The 14,021-nt window shown below is 43.2% G+C and overlaps 1 protein-coding gene across 1 annotated transcript in view; it reads left to right on the top strand.

Moving 5' to 3' along the window:
* Positions 1-5,119: 5,119 nt before the first annotated feature.
* The window catches only part of OVCH1 (ovochymase 1), a 177,967-nt gene continuing 169,065 nt past the window's right edge, over positions 5,120-14,021 (top strand). The window contains exons 1-4 of the mRNA XM_073623594.1: positions 5,120-5,170; positions 7,266-7,421; positions 9,953-10,050; positions 11,157-11,163. Coding sequence (XP_073479695.1) covers positions 5,120-5,170; positions 7,266-7,421; positions 9,953-10,050; positions 11,157-11,163 — 312 coding nt within the window. The remainder of the gene's footprint in view (positions 5,171-7,265; positions 7,422-9,952; positions 10,051-11,156; positions 11,164-14,021) is intronic.

The following is a 14,021-nucleotide window of genomic DNA, read 5'->3' as shown; positions in this document are numbered from 1 at the left end:
TAAAACCTCTGTTAATTTTTGTTGTCTGTGTCCCTGTTGCCTTTCCCTCGCTTCTTATCAGGTGAAACCATGGTCATCAGGAAAGGAATTTAGAGGAAATTTGATCCCAGGATGGCAGGAAAAAAAACTGACAGGAGTTCAAAACGAAGAAGAAATACGTTTTTGGCTTGACATACACTTTAAAGCTGAAATTTGGAATAAGCAAATATCTACATTTAAGATTCATGTATATTCTTACACAATGTGTTTTGTGAATTTTTCAGATCTATGCAGTAATCCAGTGTGAAACTTTTTTTGTGCAGGAGCTTCCTCTAATAAAGACCTATTGTAGGCAGGTGCAGTCTAATTTCTCCACTGCAGGTGGCGCTCTTCTGCAGTGGCACTGCAGTTTGCGAGGAAGTCCAGAGGAACATGGTTCCTTTTATGGTTTCCTGGATCTAATTGGATGCTGCCATCCCATGTGACTCTGGCAGCCGTCTTGGATCAGGTAGAGCCCATTTAAGGCCCTGACAGCCAGGTTTGGTCTGTTTGGCGTGCATTTTGTGCGTGGGTAGAGTAGGGGCAGGTACCCCACCTGGTAGGGGCAGAATTAGTGGCAGGGAAAGGTTTCTGACGAGCGAAAGTATAAGGCTCACAAGTTCTCTGGACATCTTCCTGTTTGGGCACGAGACAGCCAAGCCACATTCTGCCCTTTTAAACAGTCACTGTCAGATCATCTGAAACCTGCTCTCTACATGCTGTTGGACCTGTGAGTGTTACTAGTTGGGTTGACTTGGTGAACTGTCTTTGCGTTATTTCAATACTGTTTTTTCATCACACTTGGACTGTGTGTTATTTCCACCGCAACACGCTGCACCCACCGTCGCGGTCACTGCTGCTCTCTCTCCTTGTGCAGGGTGATTGGTCTTGTCTCCGCCCCCTTCTGTAGTTTTCTGTAGGGGGTGGGGTCTGCTGGGGTCTCTCACAGTACAGTGATGATATTACTGTTACCTTTACAAAGGCATTTTATGCACACAAAGTGGGTTTATATCCTTTGAGGCTATTGAGCAATAATAAATGAAAGTGTTTGTGCCCAGATTTCAGCCAAAGGCTAAGTTCACACTGGCTATAAAGCAGGCATTTGGGGGGGGTTCAAACGCCTATGCAAATGATGCAATGGACAGCACACAGTGCTGTTCACATTATCAAAACATGAAGTGTTAGCATCGCGTTGGTTCAAAATTTAAACCGCATGTCTAGTCAGGAGGTGTTTTGAAGCCTTTCAACTCCTCCCATTCAAGTCTATGGTACGGTTTCGCAAACCCTCTGGCAGGCATTTGCGACATGGTTGGGAATATTTTTTTTTATATCTTAAATAATATCTTAGACGTACCTGCTCTGTGCAATGGTTTTTGCACAGAGCAGCCCCAATTCTCCTCTTTTTGGGTACCCTCCTGCCTTCCGAGTGCTCCATAGCAAGCCACTTGCTATGAGGGCACTCATACAGGCTCAATCCCAAGCCAGACTGTGTGTGTTGTCTCCCACTTGACAGGAGCAGCCAGTGGCTCCCACTGCTGCATCTGAGTCCCTTGAGGAAGGAGGAAGAGAGAGAGCAGTGCTGCTGCTGTCGGGCACAGTGCTGGATCGAGATTGGGTTTGTAGGGAAGAAAAGAGCGAATTAAAGAGGAGTTCCGCCCACCTCTTTTAACCACTTGCCGATCAGCCGCCGCAGTTTTATTGTGGCAGAATGGCACGGCTGGGCATAACGATGTTATGTAATGTTGCTTCGCCCTGTGGCCGCTAGGGGCGGGCACGCACCGCTGCTTGCCCCCGGAGCCGATGCAAGTGCCCGGCGGTCGGGATCACCGCCAGGCTTCCGCGATCGCCCCTGACACACCGAGAACTGTGTGTATAGACGCACAGTTTCCAGTTCTCTGAGGGGAGACGTGACTGATCGTCTGTTCGTACAAAGTATGAACAGCGATCTGTCATCTCCCCTAGACAGTCCCATCCCCCCTTCAGTTGGAACACAGAGAGGGAACACAATTAACCCCTTGATCGGCCCCTAGTGGTTAACCCCTTACCTGCCAGTGACATTTTTACAGTAATCGGTGCATTTTTATAGCACTGATCGCTGTATAAATGCCAGTGGTCCCAAAAATGTGTCAAAAGTGTCCGATGTGTCTGCTATAATGTCGCAGTCCCAATTAAAAATCACAGAGACACACTAGTAAAAAAATAAAATAATAAAAATGCAATAACTATCCCCTATTTTGTAGACACTATAACTTTTGCGCAAACCAATCAATATACGCTTATTTTTTATTTATTTTTTTTCCCCTTTACCAAAAATATTTAGTAGAATACATATTGGCCTAAACTGAGGAAAAAAATTGTTTTTTGATATATTTTTAGGGGATATTTTATTATAGTAAAAAATGTTGCTTTTTTTTTTTTTTTTTTCAAAATTTTTTTTGTTTATAGTGCAAAAAATAAAAACCGCAGAGATGATCAAATACCACCAAAAGAAAGCTCTATTTGTGGGGAAAAAAAGGGCTTCAATTTAGTTTGAGTGCAAGGTAACACGACCGTGCACTTGTCAGTTAAAGCAACGAAGTGCTGAATCGCAAAAAGTGCTCTGGTCAGGAAGGGGGTAAAAATCTTCTGGGGCTGAAGCAGGTAAAAATTAAAAGTCTGCAGCTTCACATACTGTAGCTGCTGACTTTTAACATTAGGACACTTGCCTGTCCTGGAGTCCAGCGATGTCGGCACCGCAACTGATGTTTAGATTGGCTGGTCAGGTGCTGCCGCTGCCATTGCTGGTAAGGGAACCCGGCAGTGTAGCCTCTCGGCTTCATGGTCGGGTTCCTACTGCGCATGCACGTAGCGCACTGCGCTCTTTCGTTGGCCTGGCAGAATGGGAGGGAGGAGGATGGGGGCCGAGCTGCTAAAGTACTTCGCCGCGGCCTGGTCTCCCGGAAGTGGGGACAGGGTACCTGTAAAAAACAGTCCCCCCCCCCCCCCCCCCTGAAAGGTGCCAAATAGTGGCACCGGAGGGGGAGAGGAATCAGATAAGCGGAAGTTACACTTTTGGATGGGACTCCGCTTTAAGGTAAAAAAAAAATAAAAATCTGCCTTTAAAACCAGTTTAGCTCCAAACTCCAACTTTCTTTTTACCAGAAGTAAATGTAATGATCTGTACCATGTTGCTCTGTTGTCTGCAGATCTCCTGATATTCTGGGTTTAGTTGTGGCTTTGTACCATGTAACACTCTGTATCGTCTAGATCGGCCTTTTTCAACTAGGGTGCCGCGGCACACTAGGGTGCCGCCAGAGGTCCTCAGGTGTGCCGCGGGATCATGGTAGAGAAGTGCTGTCGGATGAGTACATCAGCACTGAAGAAGCTCCGTCAACCTCAGTAAAGTGAAAGTAAAGGGAGGGGGAGTGTGCTGTGCTTTCTTCCCCCTACAGTGTAGCACCTGGCTGTGTGAGGAAAGGTACTGTTCTAGAACTTTTTATAGGGCTTTAAACATGTCTGTGTGTATGTACACATGTATTTACGTGTGTTTGTGTGCATGCGTGTGTTAGGGCATGTTTGTGATAGCAGCAAGGACTGCTGCTCCTCTGAAAAGCAATGCTCGGTTCGCTTTTCAGAGGCATCTTCAGCTAAGGGGGTGGTTAAAAACAGCTCAACCATGTGGTTTTACCGCCCCTCCAACCTGCCCTTGGTTCACATCTGTGTGGATGCGTGCTGCGTGTAGGGCTGCCTACCCGCGTGAGTCCAGGGAAAGAAGTCCCCGATCTTTTTTTAAAGTTGCGCCGCATCAAAAGCACGCAATGTTTGCCAATGTGTGGGGTACCATTAAGAATTAATGGCACCCCTAAAGAGCAGAGCATTTGTCTGTGTGTTGGGAACGAGCACGATTTTGTGAACCAAGCCTTGGACAGGGGTGCCTCAAGACTGTCGGTGCCCGGACTAGAAAAAGGTAGAGAAACCCTGATCTAGTTGTGGACTGAGGGCCTTCCCTAGCCACTTACTGCTCCATCTCTAGCCTAAAACACACCCCTCTGTAGTCTTTGAGACTGTGCAAATGATGTAACTTCCTTCACAGCTCTGATGGTGGGTGGGATGAAATGCATCCTAATTAGCATTCAGTCCCCCCCAGTCAAACCTACAGGAAGAGTGCAAACCTCCCAAGCCCCTCCTCTCAGATCCCAGCATCATTCAAAAAAAAAAGGAAAGCTCTCCATATAATATACACAGCCTGCTGGGAAAGCTAGTTTTTACTGATGCTGGGAGGGATTGAAAAGAAAGCCCTGGGTCACGCAGCACCACATGAGTCACGACTTCCAGCACGACTATCGCACAGAAAATGCGTGCTTTTTCTTGCAGATTGCCCTGCATTTGGAAACTCGCAGATGTGACCGAATGGTAACCCAAGCACGACATGCGTTGCCGCGTGTGTTCAAAATGCACAGCAGAGTACACGTTTTCTTGGAAATGCGCAGATGTGAATACAGAATGGTAGTGCAAGTGCACTGCTTGTTTTTCCCTAAACGTCTTTCAGGACAGCACCTGAGAGAGTGGCTCCACCCACTAGGAAACAGGAAACACCAACTCCACCAAATTTTAAAAGGAGGCTTGTCCCCACAGCTCGTCAGTTTTTGTGTTTCCTCTGGCAAGGGAACACCTAGTGGGAGTCAGGGTCTCTGAGGTGCTGTCCTGAGAGGCCAGACTGCCTACCCACCATACCTTTTTTGCCTCCAGAGAGTCTGCCCCTCCCACGCCGCACCAAGGGTAGCTGGTAAGTGGGCTTTTTCTTCCTCTTCAGCTCAGAGAGAGCCCAACTGTTTCAGGGGCTGCTCCTAGGTGGCGGCAGCCGTTCGCGGGATACCCCAGCATGTCTGGGACTACAGGCCGCCGCCATCTTTTTGGTGGCAGCGTAAAGACTCGGATGGCCGGAAGTAAGGTATCAGGCAAGGGACGGCACCGGGGAGCAGGCACAGTGTCATCTCTGCAGAAAACTGCGCAGGGGGAGAGGGGAGGAGCAGTCCTGGTGCCTATACTCTGGTTCCGGTCCAGCGCAGCGGCGCTGATGGACTCCGGAACCGGCATTCTAAGCCACTACAAACACAGCACCATGATGGACTCTGTGACAGTGGCTAGTAGGACAGGCACCAGCAAGGTCCAAGTAAGAGGCCCTGTATACTGTGGTGTTTCTCTCTCTCTCTCTCTCTCTCTCTCTCTCTCTCTCTCTCTCTCTCTCTCTCTCTCTCTCTCTCTCTCTCTCTCTCTCTCTCTCTCTCTCTCTCTCTCTCTCTCTCTCTCTCTCTCTCTCTCTCTCTCTCTCTCTCTCTCTCTCTCTCCTGTTGGCATTTGGCAGAAAGGTCCTGCAGGCTGTTGTTCCTCCCTAGTTGGTAAGTTTTGATTATCCTCTCAGGCGCTGTCCTGAAAGACGTTTAGGGAAAATTCAAGTTAGACTTACCGGTAACGTGTTTTCCAAGAGTCTTTCAGGACAGCAACGACCCGCCCTTTGTTTGTTAATGCTGTCACTAACCATATACCGATTATGTGTTCCAGCTTGGGCCGGAGGTACTCTGCTACAACTGACGAGCTGTGGGGAGGAGCCTCCTTTAAAATTTGGTGGAGTTGGTGTTTCCTAGTGGGTGGAGCCACTCTCTCAGGTGCTGTCCTGAAAGACTCTTGGAAAACAAGTTACCGGTAAGTCTAACTTGAATTTTCTTGTGGGTTGCTGTGCATTTGGAAATGTGCAGATGTGAACGAATGGTAAAACAAACACGACGCGCCTTGCCATTTGTTTTTGAAATGCATGATAAAGCACATATATTCTTTGCTGATTGCTGCACATTTTTGATATGCATGGCAAAGTGTGCGTGTTTTTTTGCAGGTTGCTGTTCACTCATAAACGCGCAGATGCAAACAAATGGTAATGCAAGCAACGCGTTTTCGAATTGCGAACCAAAGTGTGCGTTTTCTTGCAAGTTGCCTGCATTCGGAAACGCACAGAGGCAAACAAATGGTAACAGAAGTGTAGCGCTGGTAGATTTTTAATCTACCACTGATAGGTAAATCTTGTGGGCTACTTGTTAGGTGAAGTTAGATTTGCATCTGTTCCAGCTTGGCTGAGTTGCGTGTAGTTCCACACTGTGCCGGTGGGTGTCGTTGTCACCATGGGCTGGTGTTGGAAAGGCAACGTGTTGAAGCGTATGAGTGCTCCTCTGTACCGGAGACAACTCTGTGGAGGAGGTCCTCAGAGTTGCATTCTGAGAGAGGGTATTTATGGGACAGACGCCATATTCAGGGGTTCATTTTCAGCCACCTGCTGGCCCTCCTGGCCGACAGGTATGTGTTAGGAGTACCACCTCATGGTCCTCTGTTCCGGAGGCCCACGTCGCTGCGGCGTGTGGGCCCAGAAGCCTGTCTGGGGCCTACCGCAGCAGCAGAGGAATGGTCCTGAGCTGTCTGTCCTGAGTGAAGAAGCTGGACAACCAAGGAGATCCCAGGGGAGGACCCGTCATGGAAGGATCATGCGTAGTGCTGGTCTGGAGAGGGGCCTGGTGACTCGGTTGGAGGACGTATCCTGAAGTAATCTTACTGCATTGTACTGCCGGGTTGGCTTAAAGGTTCAAGTACTGTGTCTGACATTCATCGCAAACCAATACATCCTGTGGCAGAGGATCGTACGGGTTTTATTCCAAACAAGTCTGTGGCAGAGGCTTTTGTTTGTGCTGCGTACTGGCTGCTAGGCAAGTGAGAGAGGCCTATCCAGATGGGCAAAGATTGAATCCCACAAGGGGAGTGCATTCAACTACAAGTGTTCAATTCCAAAGAATGTTCTAAAGAATACTAAGGAAAGGTATTTGAGCTTCCCTGCAACTTTCCTTCTGCCTTTTTCCTGCTACTTCCTTTATTACTTGTTCATTAAAGCATTGGAAAATATACTCAAGTGTTTGGTGCTTACATCATCCAGAGGTAAACTCAACGGGACCCTAGACCCGGTGCTGGTGAAACAGAGGTGTTGAGAGTGGAGGTAACAGCCCGCTTTAAACCAGCAGCTCCACTGAGAGTTAGTGCTACAGAAGAATGATGAGCGTTGATGTGTGTTTTCAAAATGGAAAAGGAGTGACATCACAGACACAGAAACCTAATGTATACATCTAAAGGTGGTAAGTTACACACACACTGATATTGGGGTTGTAATTCATTTACATGAACAATGCATCTGTTTTGGGGAGGGAAAGCTAGAGTTCTTTAAGCTCTTTTAGTTTGGTGTTATTTTTTTTTTTATTTCTGGTTTTGTCTTGCCTCCAGAGGTGAAATGCGGCATTCAGCGAAAGAAGCAGATAGCTGAAAGCTTTTTTCAACAAAATTCACGTATCATTGGGGGAGAGGATGCTGAGGCAGGCGGACAGCCTTGGACGGTAGGTGGAATGAGAGAAGCATGGGTGTTCTAGGGTTAAGAAGAAATTACATCCAAGGAACGTGTAATATTAATGAAATTGTATCCAAAAATTTTTGAAAATGTCAGACGTCCATCTAATTTACCTTTTTAAAGCTGAGCTCCAGGCAATTGGCTAAATACACAACTTAGGTTTAAATGTTTACTGTCTTACTTGCCCAAGGATCTGTAAGTCTGCCTAGCAAGTCTTGTGATCCAGACATCCCTGCCACAACACATAACCAAATCATCTGCAGACTAAAACAAAGCCAAGCTATAAGGTTTGGTTTAAGCCTGCACTGGCCTGGCCATCACATTGGTTAATTTTCTTTTTTGTGTGACAATATACCTGGATAAAATTGGGTGTGTATATGTATGTATGTGTGTGTGTGTATGTATGTATATATATATATATATATATATATATATATATATATATAGTGTGTGTCTATGTACTGTGACCCAGAAGACTATTGAGCCCACTCAGGATCACTGTAGTAGATATGTGCAGGATGAAAAAATTTGTTTTGATTCGTTACATTCGTTTTCGGGATTCGTTTAGTTTTGTATTCGAAAAATTTGACCGAATTTGAAAAAGTAAACTATATATAACCATTTTTCGAAATTCGTATAGAATGAAAGTGAATTTGGATAGAAAATGATAGAAAAGAATAGCATAGTAAAACAATAGAACAGAATAGAAAAAAAATATAATATATTCTATTCTAATCTTTTCTATTCGAATTCATATTCATTCTGTACCAAATTCCACTTTCGGAAGATGGATATATAATAATAATAACAATAATAATAATATTATTATCTATTCTGTTCTATTGTTTTTTCTATTAGAATTTGATTTCATTCTATTTCTATATAACCATTTTCCAAAATTCGAATTTCGTATAGAATAAATTCACATTCAAATAGAAAAGATTAGAATAAAATAGAAAATAATGGAAAAGAATAGCATAGAAAAAAAAAAATTATATATAAAATGTGTGTGTGTGTGTGTGTGTGTGTGTGTGTGTGTGTGTGTGTGTGTGTGTGTGTGTGTGTGTGTATATGTATATATTTTATATATATATACACACACACACACACACACACACACACACACACACACACACACACACACACACACACACAGATAGAGATAGAGATAGAGATAGAGATAGAGATAGAGATAGAGATAGAGATAGAGATAGAGATAGAGATAGAGATAGAGATAGAGATAGAGATAGAGATAGAGATAGAGATAGAGATAGAGATAGAGATAGAGATAGAGATAGAGATAGAGATAGAGATAGAGATAGAGATAGAGATAGAGATAGAGATAGAGATAGAGATAGAGATAGAGATAGATAGATATTTATCTATCTATCATCAATTTCGTATAGGATGAATTTGAATTCAAATAGAAAAGAATAGAATAGAAAAACAATGGAACAGAATAGAAAAAAGTTATATATATGTAATATATTATATTTTATTCTGTTCTATTATTTTCTATTCTAATCTTTTCTATTCAAATTCATTATATACGAAATTCGAATTTCAGAAGCCATCTTCTGAAATTGGAAATTTCGTATAGAATGAATCCAAATTTGAGTAGAAATGTTTAGAATAGCATAGAAAAACAATGGAACAGAATAGAGAAAAAAAAAAAAAAAATATATATATATATATATTATAATATTCTCATCATCCGAATTTCATGTAGACTGAAATCAATTTTGAATAGAAAAAAAATATAATATATATTTATATTTTATTCTGTTCTATTGTTTTTCTAGTCTATTATTTTCTAATCTTTTCTATTCAAATTCATTCTATATGAAATTCGAACTTCAGAAGCCATGTTCCGAAATTCGAATTTCGTATAGAATGAATTTGAATTTGAATAGAAAAGACTTCTAGAATAGAAAGTAATAGAAAAACAATAAAACAGAATAATAATATTTTTAGATAGAGAGAGAGAGAGAGAGAGATATATATATATATATATATATATATATATATATATATATATATATATATATATATATATATATATATATATATAATTATTTATAATATATATTTATAATATATATTTATAATATATATTTATAATATTTATAATATATATTTATAATATATTATATTGCTTTATTATTTTATATTCTATTGTATTTTTTAGAAAATCGTTTTCTATTTTTTTCAAATTTGTTTTCTAATTCAATCGTTTTTTTTTTCGGATTCGTTTAAATTTGTTACTTTTGTAATTCAGAAATTCGGATGCATACGAATCTCCAAATAATGAAAAATTCGGCCGAATTTCGATTCGGAACGAAAACTGGTGCACATGTCTACACTGTAGACCTCTTACAATTTCACAGTTCCAATGGTGATGCCTCACGGTTACTCTGCATCTCAATGAAGAGAATCTGATGTATGGCTGACATTTTCTCATGCTCTGGATGTTTTGCAGAGTTGAAGACCCAGCAGATAATTTTGGCCTTTTTTGTCCAGGTGTCTCTGCAGTATCGCGGTAAACACATCTGTGGAGGAAGCATTGTGCAGACAACTGAGGTGGTGACTTCTGCACATTGTGTTTATTCTTTGAGCAGGTATGTTCAGATCTTATTAAATGGCACACTTTGATATTGACTGATGTGCTGAAGTTGGACCCATATATTGTATTGTTGCCTAACCCAGAACCAAGCTTTCTGGTATTGGTAGATACTAGAGTTACCATGCCTGTCTGGTGGCAAAATCGAGGAGCTCCCAAGTCTGCAGGCCTGCCATGGTCGGTACAAAACTGGATGCTCTCTGCAATGGATATATAATTTTATTTATTATGCAACAGTAGAAGAGTGAACACTTCAAGATAAGTGGGAACTCCCAAGTCTTCCAGGTAGGCAGGGCCAAAGTAAAGTGCTATGGTAGCAAGTGCTTAGGGATGTACTCATTGATCAGCAAATATTGTCTAGATACAAGAGTCACGTGTATTCTTACTGGAATCTTGGTGTGCTCTGTGTAATTTGTCCAGTAATTCAGTGTGAAACTTTGCGTCGGTGCAGGAACTTCCTGTAATAAAGGCCAGTCGCTGCTGCTCTTTCTCCTTGTTAAAAATAACTTGCCATGTCTCTGCCCCTCCTGTAGTTTTCTGAAAGCAGCCTATAGTTGGTGAGCCTTCTGGGCCCCTCCCACAGCTCTGCTCTCTGCTCATACTATGTACAGCTGTTAGATATCAGAATTTATGAATGGATTTGGGTCTTTTGAGAATAATTGACTTGCTTATGTATATCATTATATATTCTAGATATGGATAAAGTTATATAAGTATATTTTTACACACATTTATGTGTAAAGATTTATTTGAAGCTTCAAATGCATTTCTTGGAAGAGCCCACATATGGCTGTAATTAAGAATGAGTTGACCATTCACCTCCTCCATCGTAAGAGAAGGTTACATCCTTTTTTAGTATGTTAAGAATATAAGTTCTTTCTTTACATTACAATATTTCTTGATTAGAATATTATTAAGAACATTGTGTATTTTGTGAAATAATTTGTGTGTGTGTGTAGTTGGTTTAGATGTAAAGATCTTATATTTGTACAAGTTAAATTATTCTTATTTTAGCTACTCATATAGTTCATAGCCCCACCCTTAGGAATTTTAGAGATTGAACAACTGCCTTGTGTGTTTGAAATTTGCGGGCGTTCTTAATAGGAATAAGGTAGGGGTTCGTTTTTTAGGAGTAGAAAAGCTTGTAACAGGAGGGGACACAGGCGGACTCTGCAGCTGACACTCCACGAGGACAGACACACACACACATCACTAGACATGGCTGCTACTTTTACACACAGACATATCTAATTTATTCTTCATCTTAAGAATATTATACATTTATTAATGACATTCTATACGTTGACATTGTTTTTGTAATATTTTGCTATTTTTATTAATAAATCAATTTTGGAGTTTTTACACGAGAACTGAACAGATTTTCTTGGAACTTTCCTCATCAATATGAATTATTGAAATCTAGTTAATACAGTAATAACTCGATTACAACAACAGCACAGTGATGATGTTGCTGCTTTTACAATGCAAAAATTTGGTTTACAAAAACATGTGGTGCACACAAATGTATTTGTATTCTTTTGTAGCTATGGAGGAATATTTGAATGAAGGTTTTTGTGCCTGGAGTTAAACTTTAGCACTGAAGTCCATATGGAATGCAAGAAGCCAGTGGGTCACTCCACCCACCAAATGTTGCTTGATGCAGAAATACCACTTTAGAGTGGTCCAATCCTTTATACTAGCCTTGCATTGATGCCGATACTAAGCATAGTGGTGCTTGTACTAATGTAAATGCTCTGATACTAAAACCAATACTTTCAAGTCTGCAAACTAATCACCTCCTTTGAGTCCTGGTTCACACTGCTGTGTTGCAAATGGCATTTATTTTTCCTCCCCGTCTTTCAGGACAGCCACATTGAGAGACCTTGGCTCCTCCTCTTCCTTGGAACCACTGAGCCAGCCCCCATAAATTTACACCTCCCCCTGCCAGCCTCAGTTATTTGTGTTTCCCCCGGTGGGGAGACACTGCGCAAGGAACCAGGCCTAAGTAGTCAGGGAGACTGGGGGCTGTTTTTACTAAAAGTCCCTAACTAAGAGACAGGGGTTCTCTGGGGCAGCGGCAGGCTACTTACCGGCCGCATCTCGCCCGCCCCCCCCAACTTCGCTGAGCGCTGGTAGAAGTCTGGGGGGGCCCTCTTTCACAGCCACAGGGCTGTTTGCAGGAGGCATCTCTGTTCCCCCTGTACAGCGTACAGACCGCAGTGGAACCGAGCGGGCCGGACGGCGGGTGACGTCATTTCTGGCGGGGGGGGGCGGATGTGTGTCCTTTGACCCATGACTTCCGGTTCCGGGTCATGCGGCGCAGATAGAGGGCCAGGCACAGGCTGGAGATGAGTTCTTTCACAGCACAGGCGTGTGAAGACTCCACAGGCCACCCACCAGCATGTCAGAAGCAGATGCTCAGACGGCGCTCAGCGATGCCAGCTCCAGCCAGCCTAAGGTAAGGGTACCCTGGGGAAGGGTTCCCCCTCTACCTAGGCTCTCCCTCCCCCCTTCATGGTTCCTATAGTGGGGGGAGGGGAAGGAACCCCTCTAGGTGGGCAGAGAAGGAGACCAGGTCCCTCATTTTATAGGAGGAACCTGACTCTCCCCATGGTTGTATTTCTGTGTGAGGCTTTTGAGGATATTGATTGGTGTTTTGTTTTTTTTCTATGTATTTCAGAAATCTTCTGAGAAAAAAAAACCCACATAGCTCTAAGAGAAAGTGTGCCTCCTGTAGGGATACCCTAGGGGAGGCGTAGAAAAAGGTCTTATGTAAGGACTGTATTGATGCACTAGTTAATGAAAGAGCTGAACAAGAGTCAGGGTTAGCAGCATCAGTCAAGGAATTATCCTCAACTCTCCAATCATTTAAAACCCTGTTTGAAGGGTTACAGGTTCCCCTTAAACCCTCACCTGCATCGCAGAATACAACCCCGCCCTTAGCACAGGGCTCTGCATCTTCCCAGCCTGGGGCCTCTACTTCAGCACATGCCAGAGCAGATTTGCAAGGCAGCCATATGGTCCAGTTTCACCACATTTGTGAAACACTACAGAGTGGATCTGGTATCAGCAAGTGAGCAATCCTTTGGGTGAAAGGTATTGCAAGCTGTTGTCCCACCCTAAGTGGTAAGTGCTCGTCTATCCTCTCAATGTGGCTGTCCTGAAAGACGGGGAGGGAAAATTAAAGTTACGCTTATCGGTAACGTCTTTTCCAGTAGTCTTTCAGGACAGCCCTAGTACCCACCCAAAGTTTTGGGAGGTCTTGAGGAAGACCTAAAAAAGGGCACAATAGTAATATGTGATAGTATGTTATTAACGTGTTCTTGTGTCTCCCCAGCTAACTGGAGGTGCTCTAGAAAAAACTGAGGCTGGCAGGGGGAGGTGTAAATTTATGGGGGCTGGCGCAGTGTTTCCAAGGAAGAGGAGGTGCCAAGGTCTCTCAATGTGGCTGTCCTGAAAGACTACTGGAAAAGATGTTACCAGTAAGCGTAACTTTAATTTTTTTTTGTGCAAATTCACAGCACAATTTCTGTTTGTCAGGTGCGATTCCAATGCGAACTTTAAAGAATCGAAGCTGTGCCCAAGCCAGTTGTTAAGGAGTGGGGTTCCGCATGCTTAACAACCGATGACTCCCCGCTGACAGCTGAAATGTAAGCAAAAGAATGCCGGCACTTAAAAATTCTGAAGAAAAACAGTGTAGGGGTCCCCCCTAATCCATACCAGGCCCCCAAAGCACCCCTGTATTGATGGGGATAAGGGCCTCTTCTGCGGGCAGGGGGCTTATCAGAAACTGGATGCCCCCTTTAAAAAGGGGAGGGGGCAGATCCCAGCCCCCCCATGTGAATGAATATGGGGTACATTGTACCCTCCAATCAGCTGTCTTGGCTGTGTAGCACCCTCTAGGTTGTTAGATGAGTTAATAGGATTTTTGTACAGGATAGGTAAATTGTCAGGCTTGGCTGGCAGCCA

This window comes from Aquarana catesbeiana, linkage group LG03, assembly GCF_042186555.1.
Source record: "Aquarana catesbeiana isolate 2022-GZ linkage group LG03, ASM4218655v1, whole genome shotgun sequence".
In the NCBI taxonomy this organism is placed as follows: Eukaryota; Metazoa; Chordata; class Amphibia; order Anura; family Ranidae; genus Aquarana; species Aquarana catesbeiana.
Note: the sequence above shows the minus strand (reverse complement) of the source record. Positions and strands in the feature narration are given on the sequence as shown.